The sequence below is a fragment of the Oryza glaberrima genome, chromosome 3, assembly GCF_000147395.1.
Source record: "Oryza glaberrima chromosome 3, OglaRS2, whole genome shotgun sequence".
Lineage (NCBI taxonomy): Eukaryota > Viridiplantae > Streptophyta > Magnoliopsida > Poales > Poaceae > Oryza > Oryza glaberrima.
Genome location: NC_068328.1, coordinates 34,160,494 through 34,183,589, shown reverse-complemented (window position 1 = coordinate 34,183,589; position 23,096 = coordinate 34,160,494). Strand labels below are relative to the sequence as shown.

At 41.9% G+C, this 23,096-nt stretch overlaps 3 protein-coding genes across 3 annotated transcripts; 2 read left to right on the top strand and 1 right to left on the bottom strand.

Annotated features, from left to right (window-relative positions):
- Positions 1-755: 755 nt before the first annotated feature.
- LOC127766456 (uncharacterized) lies at positions 756-12,612 on the bottom strand. Its single transcript, XM_052291492.1, has 17 exons — positions 12,125-12,612; positions 11,679-12,046; positions 11,339-11,575; positions 9,760-9,969; positions 7,758-7,994; positions 7,158-7,344; positions 6,714-6,786; positions 6,453-6,597; positions 5,963-6,072; positions 5,484-5,615; positions 5,273-5,414; positions 5,063-5,197; positions 3,354-3,511; positions 2,387-2,461; positions 2,145-2,283; positions 1,681-1,950; positions 756-1,321 (listed from the first exon to the last, which is right to left on the bottom strand). The coding sequence occupies exons 1-17, from the start codon at positions 12,465-12,467 to the stop codon at positions 1,175-1,177; spliced, it is 3,108 nt and encodes a 1,035-aa protein (XP_052147452.1). The 5' UTR covers positions 12,468-12,612; the 3' UTR covers positions 756-1,174.
- A 1,528-nt stretch (positions 12,613-14,140) lies between these two features.
- Positions 14,141-16,540, top strand: LOC127765586 (uncharacterized). Its single transcript, XM_052290521.1, has 4 exons — positions 14,141-14,431; positions 15,354-15,409; positions 16,088-16,154; positions 16,234-16,540. Exons 1-4 carry the CDS (start codon positions 14,252-14,254, stop codon positions 16,312-16,314), a joined length of 384 nt encoding a protein of 127 aa, XP_052146481.1. The 5' UTR covers positions 14,141-14,251; the 3' UTR covers positions 16,315-16,540.
- Positions 16,541-17,682: 1,142 nt separating this feature from the next.
- On the top strand, positions 17,683-21,299 carry LOC127765162 (calreticulin-like). The gene is made up of 13 exons (XM_052290005.1): positions 17,683-17,883; positions 18,494-18,601; positions 18,702-18,894; positions 18,988-19,246; positions 19,355-19,411; positions 19,720-19,767; positions 19,902-19,988; positions 20,081-20,138; positions 20,237-20,304; positions 20,385-20,480; positions 20,570-20,617; positions 20,766-20,810; positions 20,885-21,299. Exons 1-13 carry the CDS (start codon positions 17,781-17,783, stop codon positions 21,041-21,043), a joined length of 1,329 nt encoding a protein of 442 aa, XP_052145965.1. The 5' UTR covers positions 17,683-17,780; the 3' UTR covers positions 21,044-21,299.
- The last annotated feature ends 1,797 nt before the right edge of the window (positions 21,300-23,096 follow it).

Sequence of the window (23,096 nt, the reverse complement as noted above, 5' to 3'; positions counted from 1 at the left end):
AAAGATTCGACTCGCAATTTACATGCAAACTGTGCAATTGGTTTTTTTTATATTTAATGTCTTATGTATATGTATAAACATTTGATGTGATATTTTTGACCAAAAATTTTTTATCTAAACGAGGCCTTAGTCAAATCATATTGGTGCATTATTTAAAAGTATAACCAGCGTTCAGTAACTAGTACGGCATGTGTATCATCAAGTCACAGGCACCTAGCATGACTTGTTTTTGTTAATCCCACCTTCCGTCAGCTTCAAGCTTAAGCAGCTAAGCTGCACTTTCCGTCGAGATACGGACCTAAGTTTTGTTATCATACTAGTATTATACAATCGCTATTTTTAAATAGATATATTTTAAAATAACATTTAACCATTCATACTATTTTAAATAAAAATATGTAATTATAGTAAGGTATAAATCATATTTAAAGTTTCTTTAATGATAATACATGTTATAAAAAATAAATATTATTTATATAATTTTTTAAATAGAATAAATAGTCGAACATAACATCAAAAGTTAATAGCATTATCTATTTACATCTAGCTAAGCAAGTTGCAATGTGTATTATACATTCATCATGCGTACCCCTCAGAATCTTTTTGGGACAGAGAGAGTATATCCGATCATCTGCTTTCCCGCGTCACTAAGTTTCTCTAGCTTCAAGTAGAGTGAATCTAGCAGCTGAAACTATACCAAACATGTCCTAACACTGGATGGGTCAAACATAGAATATAGTACATAATTGAAAAAGTTTGAACTTCCTATTCAAACGCATGGAAGAAGTTTGAGGCTTTGAGCCGCATGTGTACAAGCTCATTCGTGAACACAAAATAAACGCATACGAGACAATGTTCACAAAAACCGCTATAACTTACATTGTTTTTTTCTTTTCACTTTTCTTTTGTTACCAGATAGCTAATTCTGCTGGCAAATTGTTTTTACTTCCTCACAATTGACAACCGCGAACCACATTACAGGACAGAGATGCAGGCGTGCATCATATGAACAGAAAACACAACAGCGAGAAACACTACAAGATCATCGAGTCAGAAACAAAGATGCTCCATTCCATTGCTTATCCTGAATAGTTTTACGATTGATATACCATAAACTTATTAATATTGCCGCCTTTCTTCTTCTGCAATAGCTACCAAATCCAGCTCAAGGATCTCACTCGCATTTTTGGGCTCTTGTGATCTCCCATACTGGAAGAAATTTCTCGCCTTCAATATACGCTTCAATCCGCTGGCTGGTATTTGCAATAGTGACCGTAAAATTCTCATTCTGAAGAGTATAGAGATACATTGCTCGTTCATCCTGGTAATTCATCACCGGGAATTTTTAATAAGAATAGGAACAGAAACTTAGCAGGCATAGACAAGTCTAGTAAAGAAAAAAAGAGGCTGATACTACATGATGCACAAAATTACAGGATTAGCTATACCGTTTTCGTGTGCCGAAACATGTAAGTATCAGGACTTGCTACCTATGAGTTCGCAGGAATGAGACCAATAGTGACTAAGCTGAGACTTTGGCAGTGAACCAGGTAAGTTTATATGCAAAAACTATCACCACAGAATTGTTCCGTAAAATATCCCAGGCAGTGGCAAGTGATGCGTATTGAAAAGGTGTTCTCGATTATTAGGTACATGTGTAAGAATTTTGTTGGTTAATACCTCAGGGAGTTCCATATATTCATCAGGAGATATTTGAAGGAACTCTACGGCTGTTTGCCCAATGCACCAGGCAAAAACCTTTTCACTGTCATCTGCAATGGTCAAGTGAAGCTGAAAGCCATGTGTACATCCACTGATATGGCATGTGCACTTACAGAAGGAACACTGAAGTCCGCCTGATTGATCACTCACAACACACCCACAAAGATTGTGGAATAATAATACCTTCAAACTGTTGACATCGATGTGGTCAAGTCGAACATGGCATATCTGTTTATTAAGATATCAAACACAATCAGGATATTAGGAACGACAACACAAATGAAGAATGCAAAGTTCTTAAAACAAACAAAATAGGTACCAGAAAATACTTTCTAAAATGTCACTGATAACTCTGCGATTCCATCTAAAAGAACTAAAATGTAAATGCTTCAGAAGATGTCACAATAATAATGAAGACTTACATGTGTTCTATTAGTTGAATGGGGAAGATCTGACAAGAGTGACAAATTATGCAGGCATGTTGAATTAAGAAGCGCTGGCAGCAAGCTTATGTTAACAAATAGAGACCCTGGTTCCTTTTCAGTCCACGCGACTTCAAGCCTGTCACACCAAATAGTCCACCAACCAGAATTTTTCACCATCAAGCAATTATTGCGACATTTAAATTGTGAGCATATGAAATTAAAAGGAATATAGTGCTTACTTGTTTGTTGAACTCAAGGTACAAGTCAAACCAGACATGTACACCATATGACCAACACCTACCCTGCCTAGCGACCTGCATAAATATATCTATAAATGGATCAAATTGAAGTATAGTAGAGGCAGATGAGCTGGCATAGGAAATGACAATTTTGTAAAAAAAAAAAAAGGTAACCTTATCTGAAGAACACTAAACAAAAATGATCGAATTTAGAACACTGAAGAGTCAATGCCACACTTTTAAATGGACCTTAATCTTTAAGAATTCATTACCCACAGGCTGTCAGGCAGAACATGGCATCAACATAAAAAAACCAGTGAACATAACATCAAAGCTTTGTATAAGACCATGCAGACTTGCATACAGTGTACAATTTAGGTACCTCATGAATTTTCTAATCAGAATTCATCAGTTCATATAACAACAGCTCCAATCAGAAAAAAAAAAGATATGGTATAGACTTCAGAACATCGCGCGTTCACAGGAAATAGATAAAGAGGATGCACTTGGTTTTTCTTATGGCAGGATGCACTTGATTTGGTGCAATATAAAATGAATATCAAAGGCTCAGCATTGATTTGATAACAGAAACAGAAAATGACAAAACAATCAGTTCTTAGATGGAAGAAACTTGATGAATTCCTATTTCAATGATATCCTGCTCAGTGCAAAAGCAAATTGGATATTTATTTGCCAGGCTCCAAACTGTTTGAAACTTAGTACGTTGACCAGCTTTCTATATTTAAACCTAGCACACATTAACTCATCCAAACTACCAAAGCATATATGCCAGGATATTGCAAATTTGACACTCAACACTATGATCAGTACAAGAAGAATTTTGGTTTGTATTTCAAGTCAAATAATCCCGGTGATATTTTAAGTCAAATAAGCAAATCATTTTCAGACAAAATAGGGAATAGACAGTGGGAAAACTAGATCATTGCATAAGTACAAAAATTGATACCAGAGTCCAATGAAGTTAAGCTTCATCAGGACAACTCCTGTTGCATCTTCTATCTCCAAATAAAAGTAAGTGCCTGATGTACTTGCTTTGCAAACACTTGTTACCATGCCAAACAGACTAACTCCAACCATTTTATCATGAAGATCACTTACGTATACCTAAAAATTATACATGTTATAGAAGCACACAGCAATGAATATATCACGGGAACTTTACTGCATGCATGATAATTGATAAATACTTTTATATGGTATAAAAGTTGCATTAGACTAAAAACAAACATGATCCACAGACCACGGGGCAAGAAAGACAGCATGTGTGTGTGTGTGTGTGTAGCTACTATATGGCACCTTAAGGTGCTACCTATTAAACGGCACCTGACACAGTGATTTAGACCCACCAACTGCGCACACCCCCACCCCCCATCCTGAACCCACCTATGTTGACGTAATAGTTAAATTCTGACTACCATCCACGTGTCTTTTTTACCGTGTGTAGTCTTTTCTGCACCTATGCTTCATTGTACACTCATCAGAGTGGAGTAAAAAAATTACTACTGATTTTTACCTAAGGAAATAGATTATTCTACGTGTTGGTGAATTTTTACCATCCATACAGGGACTAATTGTACTACTGCACTGCAACCTTTTGTTTGTCCCTGAAAATGCTAATAGCAAAAACGAAAAATACAAAATACTGCAACATAAAATGAAAACTGCAGTTAAGTAAAAATATAACTAAAGGATATTGGTACCTAAAAATACAATTAATAGAAAAAAAGAAAAATACAATACTGCAACATTCAGTTAAGTAAAAATTTAACTATAGAAAATACAGTTAACAGAAAGAAAATGAAAAACACAGTTAAGTAAAAATATAACTGAAGGATGTTGGTGCTAGTTTCTGATAACTCTAGTACTTGATAGTAATTTTTTCACTGAGTTGATTTGATGGTGTGGGACCCATGGGAAAGTGACACATGGTGAGAGGCAGTTATTTTTTTACTGTGGTTGAGAAAGAGAACGGGAAGGTCGATCGGGTGGTGAGAACGGAAAAAGAGGAAGCGAAGACGCTGAACTGGAGGCTTGAGGCCCGAGGGCGCTACCTATTCGATGGCGCGCTACGCACTACGTAGCATGACCGTGTATATATATATATATATATATTTATTTATTTATTTCAATGATTTCCCTTTATTTCAAGGAATCAAGAATTTCAAATGCTGCTATAATAGTAGATGATCATGAAAAAGATGAAAACAACAAAATGATACGGGAAGCATGAAACATAGATACTTCTGAAAACATATTTCTACCAAGTAAAACAGCAGACCACACATATGTTTATGTTACTAGATATATTACACCTGCATTACTAAGAAGCCCATGGAATGAGAGCACAAGATGCACTTAAACAATATTACCGCAAATTATATACTAATAAATTACTACACATATTAGTCAGTAATAAGGGATCGAGTGCTAGTTTTCAGATGATTCATTCAGCACGTTAAGATAAAACACAATAGTATTGCTTTGTTGATAATGAAGATTTGAACAATATAACTCAATGCAGATTAAACCATGAATAGAATCAGTCGTTATATGCTAAACCAATAAACCTTCAGGTCCCAAGCAAGTAAGCAACATAATAATTGGTAAGTTTATCTGTAAAAATAAACTCAGAAAAATGAAGTTCAGGTTACTTACTCGAAATGGATATTTGCTGAAATCAACTGAACCATGCAAATCACGTGGTAATGTTACTTGTGAAGTCATATGATCACTTGGAACACATGACAATCGAGACCCTTGACTCCTTATTTGAGTAGGTGTAAGAAGTACCTAGCACACAATCATTTCCATCTTGGTCAAAAGGAGTAGTGCAAAAAGATGTAGCACCAAGATATTCATACCAACCTGTTCCTCCTGCTGAGCAATAGGCACCAAATAAACCTGTGTAGCACTGCCATATTCAAGGCAAAGTTCCTGAGACTCCTCATGATTATTGTGCACATAATTTGCAATAAAAGGTCTGTCCAGTGCAAGCATGCTCCCTACGCTAAAATAGAAAGTTTAGTTTACAATAACTTGAATGAGACATTTGGTACTTATATTGAGTGGAATAAACCTTAAAAGATTTGCAAGCAAAACCTGCTCCCCCCATAAAACAAATTTTATTTTTGCATCATCATTGTCAACAAGTACAATCTGCTTTCTTTCTGTAGATCCAAATGGTTCTAAAGACTCGATCTTTTCGATCCTACAGGGCAAAGAAATAGCAGTGTTACAAATCGTTCAAGGTCAAGTGATTTGGTTCATTCTATTCAACTTATATTCTCAACTGGATAGATAAGCTCTTCTTCTTCTTTTTACCAGAAATCATAGTGTTGGTAACTGAATGTGTTGTGCTAATATAGCCACAGCAGTACACATAGGGTGTGTTCAGAGGGCATTTTTGCAGCAGCAGCTGCGGCGGCAGAAGTTCAAAATTGCTGCGGCTTGAAGAGACTATGTACAGCAGCAGCTGCAGCAGCGATAGCTGCCGAACAGGGCGAATGTAAAAAATGTCACCATTAAAAACTAAAAAGTACAATATATCTAATATACCTGGCATAAAACGAATAGGAAATATTGTTTCTGTTCTCATCTAGCATCATAGATGAGAAAGAATACGTGCAAAACTGTGCGGCAAGTAACATGGCATCTTCATCTTCCTCCTGTATAAATTAAACATGAGTCGAAACTAAATAGTGTGTGATATAGTACGAGAAAAAAAATTGAACCAGTTGCATCTAGCACTCCACAGCACAAATGCAAAATTTTAACTTCTACTAGCAGCTTAATACTAGTATTGAATCCTTATAAGAAGCAAGAAGTTAGCAGCTAGTTTACTGAGGGCTGAGTAAAGAACAATGAAATTGTTTAGTGTTTAGAAGATATTTTTGTAATCTATTATCACTGTGAACGATGAAGAACCATGAGGGATGAAAGTGAATTAAAAGAAAAAAGAAAATTGACCCAAGAAATGACAAGCTGAAAACAAAAAACATGTTGTGAACTCCACTTCCTTATAAACCTAAATGTGTTTCTTAGGTACCTCATCAAGTAACATCACCATATATTCTGTTGGCAAAATACGAGCATGGCCTGATCCCTCCATAGCTGTACGTAGGCAACATCCCGTGAGCATAACTTCTCGACCCTTCTTCAAGACATCATGCTGTCCAATGTAGTTGTAGTACCTAACATGAAAATTTAGAGTCAGTCCAGTAACAATTTTACCTTCATTCACTGATGGATTTCTAATGCATTATTAAGTAGCATTATCTAAGCAATAAATAGTCATACTCAGATCTACCTTCGGTGTAGATATAGATCGATAGTCGATGTGCTCCACATGTCTCCCAAGGTAAGCATGTATATGTTTGTACCTACAAGACAGTTTAGGAGGTAATCGAAGAAAATGCAAGTTAGCAGCCATATATAAAGTGCAAGTTCAAGCGATTAATTTTATCAGTACATTTATTCAAGGATCATGTTGGAAAAAATGATAATCCAATGATCAAGGATATTCATAAGATTTAACTTGTGCCCTTGTTGAGGAAAAATGACATAGAGAACTAATAGGCATTCTGTTTACTACTAAACATCCCTGCAGAGGACAAATATTCTGATACAATATAAAAATAGCTTGTAACACCACTCATAATCTTAAAGAAATTTGGCTGGCCCAGGCTAAAAAATATAAAAATAGCTAACAGATATAGTTTCTTTGTTTGATAGAAGCAAAGTATAAGCATACCAGGAATGACAAACACATCAATGACAACAGCTTCAAGGACACTCTTAGGAGATAGGAAGTTCTTCTCATGGATAGAATCGATTGTGATGGTATTAGGAAGCCGCCTTCTTCTATTTCTTGTTTTTAGAAGATTGGTCAATTCAACTTTCCTCTTTGCGGTCAGAGACTTGCGTTGTTCTGTCCAAGACTAGCAAAAGCAGAAAATATTTAAAGGCTAATCCACATGTCCAATGCGAAAAGAAATGGTGAAAAAAAATGCAATCATGGATTTGAAATGGGTTTGCATTTGTTAGTCTGTACACAAGCAAGAAGCATGGATTGCCAAATTGTGTTATCCTTGGAAAAATAATATAAGCCACTTGCTTGAGCGGTGCCAGAATCTATGGGGGGTGATTAGTGAATAATTGCTTATGTATGCCCTTTTCTGTTTCGATATAGAGATCACATTGGTTCGACATTCTTCGATATATCCGGAATCGCATTCAGAACAAATTTGATTCTAAGGAACAACGAGCACAAGGCACAAATAGAAACTGTAACAGCTTGGAGAAAGAGTTGCATCCTCGAGATGTAGTTTGAATTCAAGTAAAAATGTCTAACCTGGAAGAGGTCGGAGAGCAGGATGGCGGCGGTGACGCCGCTGGAATAAGCGCAGCACGACTTGAGCACCTGCGCCACCGCCCACCCCCACGGCGGCCGCGCAGGCGCTGGCCCGGCGCCGGGGGACTCGTCGCCGTTTCCCCCGGAGGAGGAGGAGGAGAGCATGGAGATGGCGTAGTCGACGAACTCGAGGAACGCGCCCCCATCGGCGGAGGCGGCGGCAGAATCCATGGAACCCTAGACAGGAGGAAGGCGGGGGAGACGGCGAAGGCGAAGGAGACGGGCGCGAAAAAGAAAAAAAAAACGAGATGGAGAGGAGAGTGAAGGAAGGAGCGCGGGAAAAGAGAAATCACGGATACGCGCGCGGAAAATACTGCTGCTATTTTACAGCGAGTTTTTGGGTTTTGCAACGTTGGAAACCGAAATCAACGTCTTAAAAACAAAAACAAAACAAGAACAGAAAGTACGAAATAATTCGGTGCAGTTTCTTATAACCGTGTAATATTCACAAGCACAAAACTTAATTCTCTCTCTCAGTATTTTTTTAAGCTAGGTTTTCCTACCTACAAAAACCCATGGTCCGTAATTACAATCATTTTGTTTTTATTTGAGATAAATATAAATTTTAAACCATTTCAATTCAGGCCCTGTTTGGCACAGTTCTAGATCTCAAATCCGCAGTAAATTTGAAGTTTCTATATTGAATTATAGTGGCTCAAAACTTTAAATTTCATACAAAATGAGAATAAAATGATTTATCCTAATGTTATCAATGTAATCTATGGATTTGTGGAGCAAGAAAAAAATCTTGGATCCAGAACTGTGTCAAATAAGGCCTCAATTTACGGACTCCAAATCCAGTGTGAATCTGCTAAACAGAGCCAACCCATCTATGCCTCCTCTTGTTTCAAGTTATCCAAGTCTCAACTTAAAAAATTCAAGCCGAAGAGGACTGAAACTAAGGCAGTCACCTATGCATATGATTATGAGTGAAATGCACCACTAGTACCACAACCTGTAAGGTGGGTGCAATTTAGTCATCCATCTTATAAAATGCTCAAACAAGTCACTCATCATGTTTTAGGGGTGCAAATAATATAAAACATGCGTCTTGTGGGTTGTTCGCAATGAAATTATGTGCTATGTTAATTTATTATGTAAACATGGTCACACGATTCATAAATAAGCCAACGTGCAATACTACCAATAGTAAAATCCAATTAAAAATAAATTTTGTTATTGACTGCCAAGCACAATATGGTCGTGTATATACATGAAAAATATGAGCGTTAATTTGTAATTTTAACGCTTGCCCTGCCCACATGGCTAAAAAAATGCATGATGTTAGGACAATACGATCTCCAATTTAAAAACAAATAATCCATGTGACAATGTATTTGGTAAGATTTACACCATTGAAACAAGATGAGTGACTTAATTGAGCAATTTGCTAGATGAGTGACTAAACTGCACTCACCTCGCAAGTTGTGATACCAACGGTATATTTTACTCTATGATTATTATCAAGTAGTACAAATAATCACTAAACTAATGATCCCAGAAACTGTCCAGTGGATAATCAAGTAGAGATCAGCAGTTTTGTATGCTGCAGAATGTGGTGTCGATATCCGCTCAGAAAAAAGAAAAAGCAAATGTGGTGTGGATAGACAAACCTTTTTTCCTCAATACAAAAGAAACTAGCTTATGTAAACGAGAACAAATGAATCAATTAAAAAATACATGATAATCCTTAATAAAGCTCCCTCAACTCTAGGCAAAGTTCCAGCTTCAGGAATATGCACATTTATCCGATTCGTTTGAGGGGAAAACTGACAATTTAGAAGGTAGTCAGTTTTATGTGCAAAAGCCAAAGGGAAAAAAGAAAAAAAAACTGCTGCAGGAGGTTGTGGGCTGTTCACAATGGTATGGTTGATGAAACCATCAGAGTAGCGATTGTTGCCCACAGAAACTGATCATTCATGGTAGGATTAGCTCATAATCAATGATCTAAAGCACATCTGATGGATAGAGATTGCCCTTGTGAATGACCTTTAGCTAATTGGTCATAATTTATGAATAAGACGATGACAGTGATATCGTCATGGAAATGCCTGCGAACCTTCTTGTCAATCTTCATAAGGTCTGAATAACGCATCTCACGTTTCCGTGCTGCTTCATGGAGAGCTGCCTTTATGAGCCTTCTTGCACTTCCCTAAATTTAAAAAGTGTTACCGTCAAATAGAATAAATTATTATCCTATTTTAAGTCGTTAGGCAACAACCATGAAAATAATTACCATGCTAGTAGGTTGAAGCGCATACTGAACCAAATTTTCTACAGTTATTACTAGTACAAGAAAACCAGCGTATCAAATTGTCAACAGCACCAATTATCTTAATACTAGCTAGGTTAGGGCATAGCAGGAAATGCAAGCATGTGAATCATCAGGAGCAACCATATAGAAAACAAATATATAGCCAGGAAGACAAGTAATAGACTGCAGTCATTACACTGCAGCAAGTAATATGTCCCCAGTACTTATCAGAAAACTGGAGCTCCTTACATATAAGCAGTAACAATTCATTATTGGTATGGACCTACAATAACCCTGTCCAGTATACATCATCAGACAATGGTTATCATGACCAGACTGTTCCTGCCAGCAGCCCAGCACTACAGGAGAGCAATGATCCATTGAGAATGGTATTTTTGGCCCATTGCTGATACAGTCACAAGTCACGACACATGATTAAATAAATGGAAAAGATCACAGTAATAGGATGATCCTATTCCTAACTGCAAAGCATTCAAGGAAACAGCCGGCGATGTCAATATTTTTTTCCAGCTTGCAGGTTGTAACCCAGTGGATAACTGTGGACACTGGACATGGATTGCATGATAGTAAATACTTGCATCCAAAGCCGCACCCATCACCAAACAAAATAACTGAAAATTTCACGGCGCATGGCAACTAGATTTTATGCAGACTATGCTCATTTAGTTAATCACCAATCAAGTATATCAGCTTAATACTTTCTGAATTTGTTGTTTTAGAGGATACACATAGCACCCAATAAGTGTCTAGTCTAAATATTGCAATGCTTGGACAATGCTACCCAAAATACTAATGTCTAGATGCAAAACAGAACTTGAATTATACTGTCACCCTGTGGAACAAAACTAGCAATACAGAGGTTCAAGATCTGAAACTTTAATGCATACATTTGATTGTAAATATTATAGCAAAATACATCAAGGCATTATTTCCAGGTGAAATAAGGTTCCAAGGTTCACCGTTCATGTCCTGAAGCCTTAACAAAAAATTCAGTGGGAAAAACTCCGGTCATAAAATATTGCAAATTGTTTAAGATCACTTGGGCCTTGCTCGTTTAATCCTCAAGAGGAGGGAATTGGAGAGTATTGAGGGGGAATAATTCCACACCACAATAGGTGTGGAATAAATTCCCTCCAAATCCCCCTCAATCCCCTTGTGAGAGGGATTAACTGAACAAGCCCTTAGGCAACAGCAGAGACCAGAATGTGAAGCAGTAGATAAACAAGTTAAATGTGCAGAATCTTACAGCTCGTTGATGGTTGTGCACAATCTCAACAGCCTGCTGATTACTCAGGTGTTCCCACAAACCATCGGAGGCAAATATGATGAAGCAATCACTTGGTTGAAGGCAACGTGCGATGATAGATGGGTTGGCACTCAATATAGGCCTGCTGAATGGTTCAGGGAGCCTGAACTTTGGTTTGATCTGTTCCGTGTTATACTGACTATGCTTTAGATATGCATCGCCTAATGATCTGGACACCTGCATTGCCCAATACATTTACTGAGAAGTGAAAAATATATATATTACAGATACAATATCCTGTTTCAGCAACAGGAAACTGAACAATGCGATAAAAACCAACCTGTATGATGCCCTTGACTCTCCAAACCCCATGTTTAAGAGCAACAATCTGAGGATCATCTGGGTGCTGAGCCATGAGCTCCTGCCTGACATCCTCTTCATTGGCGTTATGCTCACTGGACAGTTGCTCGGCGGTAATCTGACCAGCGCGACCAACCTTCTTCCCAAGAACGGCCCTGGAATCCCCGAGGTTGGCGACGAAGAGCGTCCTCTGGTGCACGACTCCGACGAGGCAGCACGTCCCGACGGTGGCCATGTCCGGCTGCGCCTCCCACATCCGCGAGACGACCGCGAGGAAGCCTTCCTCCGTGGCCAGGAACGCGTCCCTGATGGCGTCGGCCGTGACGCCCTCCGGCCCGGACGCGGCCTCTGCACGGATCAACCCTAAGTCGCGCGTTTCCGGCGGGGCGGCGGCGGGTAGGAAGGGCGAGGGGGGGCGGTGCTCACCTCGGAGGTTGGGGAGGAGGTGGTCGCAGGCGAAGCGGGCGGCGTCGGGGCCGGCGTGGCCGTCGAAGACGCCGATGCAGGTGGCGGCGAGGGGCGGCGGGCCCGACTCGACGCGGCACTGGTCCTCGAGCACGTGGTTCCCCTGCACGACGGCGACGGACAGCTCCCCGGCGTGGCACCGCGCGAGGTCCCGCCACCACAGCAGGCCATCCCTGCCCTCAGCAGCGGCCTGGTCCGCCGCGGCCGCCGCCGACGAAGACGACGACGACCGCGCGGGCGGCGCCGGTGACGTGGGCCAGACCCCGCCGCACGCGGAGAGCAGCCTGAGGAGCGCGCCCAGCATGCTCCCGCCACATCGCCGACCGGGGCGTCCCCGAGGCGGCGGCGCGAGACGGCGAGAGAGAGAAGGGGGGAGAAGCGAAGCGGAGCGGAGCGGAGAATGCGCGGAGGAAGGAATGCTTTTGGCACGGTGGTGGTGGTGGTGGTGTGCGATGCGAGTCGAGTGCGACGCGGAGGTCGCAATCGGTGTACGAGAAGGGGGAAAAAAAATAGAAAAAAAGGAAAAGGTGAGGTCTCGGGTCGGGTTCGGTGCGACGCGGTGTTTGTGCGCGCCTGCCTGCTGCTGACTCCTCCGCTCCGCTCGTGAGGGAATTGGACGGCCGTCGTTTTTCTTTTTTTTTTCCTTTTTTTTTTGTCGATGAGTAGTGTAAAGTATTGGGAGTGGGCTCCACCCGTATATGATACGATGATGGCGGGGTCAGCGTATTGTACGTCGTTGTACCTATGCGCTCACCTGTCTCTTCTGCAGCTCATTAACAAATTGTGATCTTATTTTTATTTTAGCATTGGCTTCTGTCGACATCTGGAATTTATTTTAGATATTAGGTCCATCTTTTTTCTACTCTTGAATAGGATAGTATGCTGACAGAGTTTTAGTTCGTCCCCTTCTAGATACAAAATCGGAATTCTTATCATTCAAAGAAAAGAAACAGAAAAGGTGATGCATATCGTTTATCTGATGAACTTACGCACGTTCCTATAAAAAACAAATTGTATGCATAAAAATACAATTAGTATTGCTTGATATCTTTATTTATTTAGTGAGTGAATTACACTTTAGGCATGTCGAAATTTTACTTTAGACTACCTTTATATCATTTTTTTTCTTTTTGTCAGTTTTTAGTTGTTTAGCCTTCCTCGCAGCAAAAATATTTGCCTTCGCATAGATGGAGAAGTTCGGCAGTATGCCGAAGCCAATATGCTTACAATCATTGATGTGCAGTGAAAAAATGTTCGCGGTAGCAATAACAAAAATATCTGATCCAAAGAAAAATATTGGTAAAATGGTGGTCCAAAATAAAATGTTACCAGCAAAAGATGACCTACATTCCAATTCACTCTTACTTATTTAAACTTTTATTATGGATTATTGTTGCACGCTTACACTAGGGTGAATTTGAGAGAAGAGGAAAATAGAAATTTGAGAAGATATGCAAGACGAAATAGAGTATAAACTATTTTAAACTTCAAAAATAGATTAATATGATTTTTTAAGCAGCTTTCGTATAGAATTTTTTTTAAAAAAAATACACGATTTAGTAGTTCAAGAAGCGTGCGTGCAGAAAACGAAACAAACTTTCTCACAATCTACTTGGGCCGTACGCTGCTAAGATAATTTGTGATTGATGTCATAGTAGTAGAGAAAACCATTAACATATGTCGCATGTGCACTGGAATTAATATTAGGTGCAAGTAATTCCATTCTCGACATGAACAAACTGTAATATATAAAGTGTTATGTTGATCGTTGTTGATGTTTAACCATGCTTTGCTAGGACACTAATCATTTTATTCCACTAAAATTTCATTTCAATTTTCAAATTATTATATCTAATCGACATGCTATTTAGCCTCCTTCAAAATTCACAGATTACAAAATTTGTATTAAGTTCAATTCCATCTGAAAATATAAAGACCCTTCACGCCCTCGCACGAATCTCAAAAGCCGAAGAAGGGTAACATACCAACCCACACACTGCCCCGCCGTTCCCAGATCTTCTCCTCCGTTGGATTGCGCACGGCAGAAGGGAATTTCTAGGGTTTAGGCAGCGAGCGTGGTGGGGAGCGATGGCTGCGGCGGGCGACGAGTCGGCGGCTGCCGCTGCGGCTGCGGCGGCGGCGGCGGGCGGTGCCGCCGCGGGGGAGGCGGCGGTTGACTCCAAGGACCTGCAGCAGCAGAGCAAGGCGCTGGACAAGCTCACCGACCGCGTCGAGGACCGCCAGCTCGATTCCTCCCGCGTCCAATCCGTACGTTTGGTTCATCTCCAACCTCAATTCCTTCTAGATTACTCATATTAGCGGCCTCATCAGCGTGGAACATGTATAGATTGATTGTCAATCCGTTCAGTGGCAAGCAACGGAGTGAAGAGCAGAGCTGGATAATTTAGATGTTTGGTAGACTCATGATGGTTCACTAATGTCTATTGGTAGACTCACCTCGTAATAGCCTTGCCTAGAGGAATTTCGTGCATTTTATTTTTTAGGTCCTTGTATTTCAGTTGTCACCTAAGTATTGATCCAATAATTACACATTTCACGTGCATCTTTAACCTGAGTAAGAACAGTGTGGCATTTTCAGTACAAAAGCCTCTAATCCCGTGTCATTGCTATTGTCTTCATGCACCTACTACAAGCACTGGCATCATCACAAGACGCCAAACTGTAGCCTGTAGAGCGATGAGCTGAAGACTTCAAATTCTGTTTGTGTAGAAAAGATCCTGTAATTTGTCCATCCCTGTTACAGGGTATGTTCTGCACATAAAAATCAAGACACACGGCAGATGATCTTGAGGCCAGAATGATGAAATCCTTTTTGCACGGTGGCGTGTGTGAGCCTGATTTTTTTTTCAAGTTCTTGGTGGGTGATAATGTTAGATAGATTAATGGGTATTTTGCAGGACAAATCAGGCTGATTTGTTTTTTTCATGGTTTTTAGCTATAATTTAGTCATGCTTGGCTTAAACATGAGCTTATTTTGAATCTGACTATTTTATTGGAATGCCAATAATTTTCCAGATATAAAGGTCCTCATAAATTTCTAATTATGGTATCAGTAATCCGTGTTTAGCCCTTGACACATGATCTGCTTACAAATATTTAAGGGATTATGTTGACACCAACTTGCCAATTAAGAAAGGTGTTTGTGCTTAATCGTCTCTTTCTTTTGCAGGCTATGGCAGCTCTTGCTTCTTCCAAAGAAGCTGATTGGAATGCCATGAGATTGAGGTCAGTGTACAAAACACCCATTATTTCTCCATTCTGACGATTAATACATTCCCTATGAATTACCTATTCCTCTAAGCAGGTTTTATGGTGATTGCAGTTTTTTTCCTGAGTAGATGATGTTAGGTTGCCCTTTATTATGGTGAAAATATACTATTAAGACTTAATGTAAGCTAAATGACTAGAAACTGTGTGTGGAGGAAAGCAAACATGAAGTTTAATTTGAACAGTAGCTTTGCTTGCCAAAAATTTTAGCTTCATCTAAAAGCGTTATGATAAAGCCCTGGGGAAGGAAAGCCAGACGACTTGCACCAGTTGCGGTCTTGATACCTCAATGGGGTAGTCTTTTAACCTGATGAAAGAACAAGCAAACGAAAAAAAGAATCCCAAACAGTATAAGCGCAACAAGAAGGAACAACTCATGCATGTTCTAAGTGGATATCTCCCTTTTATTTCTTGCAAATCTTTTGATTTAGTCTGATTCTGCATGATAGTATGATGCTATTTCTTGAAGTTATATAAACCCTCTTGTGAAATGAAGGCGATGCCCTTGAATAGGTTTGTGAGCTTTCTCATCATTGGATAAATGGGCTGACCCTGGTTTACTGAAAACATTGTTTGCATGTCGTATACGGTATATTGTTATTAGTTACATGTGGGAATGTCTTTGCTCTTCACCAGGGAAAAAGAATTAGCTGCTGTCAAGATCAACCCTGCTGATGTTGAAATTATCGCTAACGAGCTTGAGGTGACCACCTTAAATCCTCATCAGATGATTGTTTTATAATGTTTTCAAATCCTGTTCTAATATATATTTGAACACACAGTTGGACAAGAAGATTGCAGAGAGAACACTACGGGAGCACAAAGGCGATGCTGTAGCTGCAGTCCGGTTCTTGCTTCGCTGATTCTTACACATTTTGCAAGATCTATACACCATATGAAGCAGCTGTAGTTTGCTATTGCTTGCTGCTGAGAGGAATTTCTGTATCCACAATGAAACGATCATATTTGGCATCTATGTAGAACTTTTTTTCCATGATGTTGCAAACTGGTCTCTGTTGTCTTCTTGTAAAACTTGGTTCACTCAGGAGTTTATTGCCGTTTATCCAAGGTCTTTCTGTACCTTCTCAAGATGTTCTGATTTTTTTTGGATATCCTAAGCTCTGGTTCTGAATGACTGGAATGACCATAGAGCAAAAGAATAGCTGATAGATTATCCAAGATGAAGAGAAGATGACATTTAATTGTTTCGTACTTGTATGCTTTTATTACAACAAAGGTGAAGTGCCTTCAAAGGTAAGAAACATTCATCTGTACCACATGCCAAATTGTATCCATTTGATTGCCCTGCATCATTGGCACCTGCCTGTTTGCTACCACATTGTTGTGTACTGACAGCTTCTTGAGTTAGGGGCTGCAACTTTGCAATTCAATTTCTGGAAGACTGTCTGAAACGAAGCAGCGAGATATCCAGTTCTCTATACTCTTTGTATTGCCTAGTTGTCTTCTGTGGAAATTTGTGAGTTAACTCATACTCCCTTCGTTTCGAAATGTTTGACGCCGTTAACTTTTTAGCACATGTTTGACCATTCGTCTTATTCAAAAAATTTAAGTAATTATTAATTATTTTCCTATCATTTGATTCATTGTTAAATATATTTTTATGTAGGCATATAATTTTACATATTTCACAAAAGTTTTTGAATAAAACGAACGGTCAAACATGTACTAAAAAGTCAACGGTGTCAAATATTTTGAAACGGTGTCAAATATTTCGAAACGGAGGGAGTATATAAGTTTAGAGAGCTGTTTAACGCTCATCTCGGAGAGATCACCTGATCAACAAATACTTACGTTGCTCTGACAGTTCAATTTTATCAAGATGACCTTAACTCGAATTTCTGATTAAGATTCTTTCCTGACATGCGGGCCCAACTCATGGACCCCTTGGCCCTTGTGCAGCGAGACCTTCACCGGCCGTACGTGGAGGGGGATAACTCCACGGGAGCATCCACGTGGCATGAGGCTTCTGCCTCCCCTGACCAAAAACACGTCGCTTTCTACACGCGTCGCCCTCCTATTGGCCACGCTCCCGTATCCCAGTGCACTATTGGACAGCGGCCGTGGGCCACGCCATCCCACGTGTACACGCGCGGCTCGTCACTCCCCGTGGGCCAGGTTTGTCAGTGAAACATCCTCCCGTGCGGGTAACCACACCGCTCCGCCCTTTATTAAGCGCGGTGCATTTCGCGCTCGCTACCCATCTCATTTTCTCAGGTGGTTTTCTGGTTCAGTGGAGAAAAAAAAAGGTTAGAATTAGACTTCTTTGGAAGGTTCTAGAGGTTTCTAGATACTGCCGTCCCGGGGGGTGATGGCGATCCCCAGAAGGTCGGCGGCCGCCGTCGCTGCCGTGGTGGCGCTCGCGTCCGTGGCCGCTGTCGCCGGCGAGGTCTTCTTCCAGGAGAAGTTCGACGGTGAGTCGCCGGATCTAACAACCTGTGTCGTCGTGTAATGTGGATCCAGTAGACTGGTAATGCGTTTGAATTTTTTTCGTTGGTTCGTTGGATGATGACGTTGATCTGGTCAGTTTCTTAGCCTGTTCATGATGCATGATCCCGTTGTTTCCGTGGAATTCATCAGTGGCATTTGCGACGAAGCGAGTCTGAGGAATTCTGGAGTTCATGTGCCATCTCGTAACCGTTACTGTTTTGGCCTCGCGATCCACAGCTTTAGGATGTTCCCGTTTGCGGTTTCAAAAAAAAGATGTTCCCGTTTGCGTGGCGCACCGTTTTTGCTTCGCATGAATGGATCCATTTAGTTTTTTTTTCTAACGGAAGGATCCATTTAGTTTCAGTAGTCTCAGTAGCGATCGCGTGCTTTCTACGCGTTCATTTCTCAGATCTCCGGAGAATTCGAAGGGAAAATAGGATTTCCTTTCGTGAAAAATTAAGGCCGGGGTTCAGGGTTTATTACTTGATTTTTTGAGAGATTATTTTTTTTTCCTCTTTTCCCTGATCCTGTTGGTGGATATGTAGAATATTAAAATTGGTTGGTTTCTGAATTCTGAATTGTGTGTGAAAACAGATGGATGGGAGGATCGGTGGGTCAAATCTGAGTGGAAGAAGGATGACAACACGGCCGGCGAATGGAACCACACCTCCGGCAAGTGGTACGGCGACGCCGACGACAAGGGTGAGGATCGATGCACACACCACGCAGCTGATTTCGTTTTTTCTTCTTTTTTTTTTTTTCTGTTCAGGCATGTGCGAAGTTACTCTGCTTCTCTGTGCAGGTATCCAGACGTCAGAGGACTACAGATTCTACGCCATTTCGGCCAAGTACCCTGAGTTCAGCAGCAAGGACAAGACCCTCGTGCTGCAGTTCTCGGTGAAGCACGAGCAGAAGCTCGACTGCGGCGGCGGCTACGTGAAATTGCTCGGTGGCGACGTTGACCAGAAGAAGTTTGGTGGCGAGACGCCGTACAGGTGATGGTTTAATTTGATCACTTCGCATTCCCCTCTGTGTGCTCATTTCAGAGCGCAACATCTTTGATTGATCAGTTTCTTTTGAAATTGCAGCATCATGTTTGGACCAGATATCTGCGGGTATGCCACCAAGAAGGTTCACGCTATCCTTACAAAGAACGGCAAGAACCATCTAATCAAGAAGGACGTGCCATGCGAGACCGATCAACTGACGCACGTCTACACCTTGATCATCCGTCCTGACGCCAAATACAGCATTCTGATCGATAACACTGAGAAGCAAACTGGAAGCATCTATGATGATTGGAACATTATTCCTCCAAAGAATAAGAGGGATCCTGAAGCCAAGAAGGTAACTTAGAGATAATTCACTGGTTGTTCTGACTTCTGAATAGGCTGTCTATGCTCTTCTATTTTTACAGAGGTCATAACTTATATGGTAATATGTTACTGTTTGCAGCCAGAAGACTGGGACGACAATGAATACATTCCTGATCCTGAGGACAAGAAGCCTGAGGTTGCTTTCCTTTGTTTGTGCAACTTTAGATGATATTTCTGTCTGAAGATTAATTGAGTTTTTACTAATACCACTCTACTGAGTTTCTGCATGAAAATGGGTGGCAATACTGCACTGTATGTTGTGAGCTTGCTGCTACTCAGATAGCAGCAGAGTACATTGCACTACCCATTTTATTTTGAGTAAATCTAACCACACTACCACAGCACAGCATTATAAATTTCTAAACTGAACTATATATACTGTTATTTTCCCTTGATGCTTCTCTCTGATGGTTTCTTTTACTTATGAATAATTGTCGTTTGAAGGGCTATGATGATATCCCTAAGGAAATTACTGACCCAGAAGCAACTAAGGTATGTGTTGCCATTTTTATTTTAAATGGACATTTTCCATTCTTCTCATACAAGTTCGATGAGATGCATCAACCAGTATGCGATTTCACATCATTTTGTCCAACATGCAACTTCACATTATGCAATCTGTACAGCCTGAGGACTGGGATGATGAGGAAGATGGAGAATGGACAGCTCCAACCATTCCAAACCCTGAGTACAAGGGACCATGGAACCAAAAGGTATGAGTGTGACTGAATAGTTCATTTACTCTAGACAAGCTAGGTTCAGCATCACGATTACTCACTAATTGCATGAAATTTTGTGTGTTTAGAAACTTAAGAACCCTAATTACAAGGGCAAATGGAAGGCACCATTGATCCCCAACCCAGGTATACACCAAACATATTTTTTCTAGAAAGAAACAAGGTAATCCAGCGAATTGTATATGCTTTTATCGCTCATGTGAATTCCTTTCTTGTTTGTGCAGATTACAAGGATGATCCTTACATCTACGCTTTTGACAGTTTGAACCACATTGGCATTGAGCTGTGGCAGGTTAGTGCTGAATTCCATGAAACTGAAATTAATTTCTGTAGTTCTGTTGAAACATTAATAATTCAATGTATTGGTAACAGGTTAAGTCGGGAACTTTGTTTGACAACATTCTTATCACTGATGACCCTGAGTATGCCAAGAAATTTGCAGAAGAAACCTGGGCCAAGCATAAAGATGTGTGTTGTCTTATCTTTGGTGCACATTACTGTTTTATTTTGTTTCAGTTTCTAGTTGTGAAGAATTAAATCGTGATTTGTCTGTGTAGGCTGAGAAAGCCGCCTTTGATGAGGCTGAGAAGAAGAGGCTTGAGGAGGTAGGCAGGAAAACTTTTTTTTTTTTCTGAGCCATATCTTGCTGTTGCTTCTTGTTTGAACTGTAGATGCAGAAAATAACCTGTAATACATGACAGAACTAACAAAAGCATTTTTCAGCTCTAACTTTTAATTGTTCCTTCTTGCTAGGAATCTGCAAACTCTAAAATCGACGACAGCGACGACGACGCTAGTGTAAGCTCCAGACCGCGCTAGATACAGTATACACTAACCTTGTGCTAAACACCATGCCATAATTTGTATGTCAGGATGATGAGGATGAGGCGGACGATGACAAGGCTGATGTCGTTGCTGAGCAGACCAAGGACAAGGGTGATGAGAAACCGCAGGACATCAAGGTCTCTGCTGATGAGAAGCCAAAGAGCAGCAAGGATGATTCTTCCGCTGCGAAGAAGGACGAGCTTTAGATATTTTATTATTATTAGATGATAATATGTCATGACGAAGAGGCAACTGAATCAGGAAGTTGCCATTTCTTCCTTTGTGTGTGTGTTTGGTCAGAGTGATTAGAGGAAAGTCCATGAATTTTTAGCACTACTAGAGACATTGCTGAGAGGAAAAGGAGTAACGCAATCTCTTTTTTATCTGATAAATGGAATATCCAAAAGTCATTGAGCAGCTAGCGAGTTCGTCTCATAACTCTGCATCCGGGCGGCATACCTGAATCTTAATGGGACTTACAAAATTTCCTACTACTATTGAGCAATCCTTTTTATTCTGGTCTAGTGAATTCAATTAGACGCACAGAAATAATCAATCTGTCTGACTAAACAACACATCGAGGATTAGTGACAGTAATTACGAGAGTTCTGTACTTCTGTTCATCGCAATGGGAATCTTTACATCTCGAGGACCAAAGCTAGGTAGCTAGCTACTCCCTCCGTTTCACAATGTAGAACGTGGGAAATGCTAGAATGACTTACATTATGAAACGGAGCAAGTACGAATAAACATCTAACAAGTCCCATGAAGTTAGTGTTGGACAGCTCGTCGGAGGAATTCTCAGAGGCTCATCCAGCCACCGCGGCGCCGCCTTGTTGGTCACCGGAGAAGATGATATCATAGAACTCCTTGTCCGAGAGGTTCACCAGCTCAGCCGTGGCGCTGTCGTAAGCATGGCTGGACGCAGCAGTAGTGGCAGTGTCATCGTGTTCCTCGTACTCCGGGCAAGGGCCAGGCTCAACGGCGGCGACGGCGACGGCGGCGGCGTCGGTTTCTGGCGCCGGCCCGAACTCCTCCAACGCCGACAAGAAGAAGTTGGTCCAGCATTGCGGATCCGAGCGCTCGTCGAACCCGAGGCTCTTGTAGAACTCCTCGTCCCCCTCGTGTTCTTGCACGAACGCCGCGACGCTGTCCAGCTGGTCAGTGCTCAGGTAGCCGCCCTGATCCGGCTCGGATGCTGCAGCGGCGTCGACGTCGACGTGTTGCTCCGGCGCCGGCAGAGTTCGCCGCGGCGCGCTGCTCGCTGGCGCCTCGGGGTGGTCGGACTCCTCTGCCTTGCGCTTGCGGCCGGACGTCGACGACACGGGCGGCGGCGCGGCCCTCGACGGTGACGACGCGGCGGAGGACGGCGGCGAGGGCGCGCCGTAGCGCGACGTGCGGGGCGAGCGGTAGACCTTGCAGAGCGCGAGGTGGTCGGAGCCGGGGAAGGAGAACTCCACCATGAGCCACCCGGGCTTGACGACGGCGCCCGACGCCGTCTTGATCTTGTACGAGAACTTCTGCAGCTTGCCGCCGGCGGCGCTGCCCTTGACGTCCTTGGGGCCTCCCTCCGCGTGCCAGCACTCGCCGCCGCCGCCGACGGTGCGAGCCTTCCTCGCGCCGCGGCTGCCGAGAACGCGCACTGGGGTGAACACGTACCACACCCGGCCATCGCCGTCGCCGGTGCCGGGCGCCGGGGCGAGGCGGCGACGAGCTGATCGGGTGGGGCGGAGTACACGTCGGCGACGTGGAAGTAGGAGGTGGCGGCGGAGGGCAGGTCGTCGAGGCTGGTCCGGACAAGGTAGCTCCGGAGGTAGCCGTCGGTGAGCTGGTCGTCGCTGGGGGAGAACACCAAGCCCTTGCCGATCTCAGCCATGGCGCGCGGCGAGAGTTGGCACGGACGTGAGGAAGAAGAGGTGAAGGTGAAGAACCCTAGCTAGGGTTTGACTTCAGGTGAAGCGGGTGTGTGGATGGCCTTCATATTTATAAGGCGTTGATTTTGGTTTCTCCAAAAGGTTTGGAACTCGGTGTTACACTCGGAGTCGGACTCGGATTTGTGAAAATATGGCGGGAAACAAAGGGTGGACGTAACGTGGGGAATAAGGAACACACAAGCTGTTAATTAACAAGGTTAAGGCAAAGGCTGGGCTACCCTCTCTCCACCCCGTGGCAGCTGGTTTTAGGACTGGTGGCCATCCTCCAGGTCTTGCTTGCCTGAGCATCTTCGCGCTGGTTTCGACTCCCTGGTACTCCTGGTCT

Bases quoted from the DNA above. Each gene is read 5' to 3' on its own strand.
- LOC127766456 (XM_052291492.1), bottom strand. From the start codon at position 12,467: ATGCTGGGCGCGCTCCTCAGGCTGCTCTCCGCGTGCGGCGGGGTCTGG. The intron at 9,970-11,338 runs GTAAGATTCTGC...TTTTAAATTTAG, and splicing joins TGCACAACCATCAACGAGCT to GGAAGTGCAAGAAGGCTCAT. The intron at 3,512-5,062 runs GTAAGTAACCTG...TATAATTTTTAG, and splicing joins TCAGCAAATATCCATTTCGA to GTATACGTAAGTGATCTTCA.
- LOC127765586 (XM_052290521.1), top strand. From the start codon at position 14,252: ATGGCTGCGGCGGGCGACGAGTCGGCGGCTGCCGCTGCGGCTGCGGCG. The intron at 14,432-15,353 runs GTACGTTTGGTT...TTTCTTTTGCAG, and splicing joins ATTCCTCCCGCGTCCAATCC to GCTATGGCAGCTCTTGCTTC. The intron at 15,410-16,087 runs GTCAGTGTACAA...GCTCTTCACCAG, and splicing joins TGGAATGCCATGAGATTGAG to GGAAAAAGAATTAGCTGCTG.
- LOC127765162 (XM_052290005.1), top strand. From the start codon at position 17,781: ATGGCGATCCCCAGAAGGTCGGCGGCCGCCGTCGCTGCCGTGGTGGCG. The intron at 19,768-19,901 runs GTATGTGTTGCC...CAATCTGTACAG, and splicing joins CTGACCCAGAAGCAACTAAG to CCTGAGGACTGGGATGATGA. The intron at 20,811-20,884 runs GTAAGCTCCAGA...TTTGTATGTCAG, and splicing joins ACAGCGACGACGACGCTAGT to GATGATGAGGATGAGGCGGA.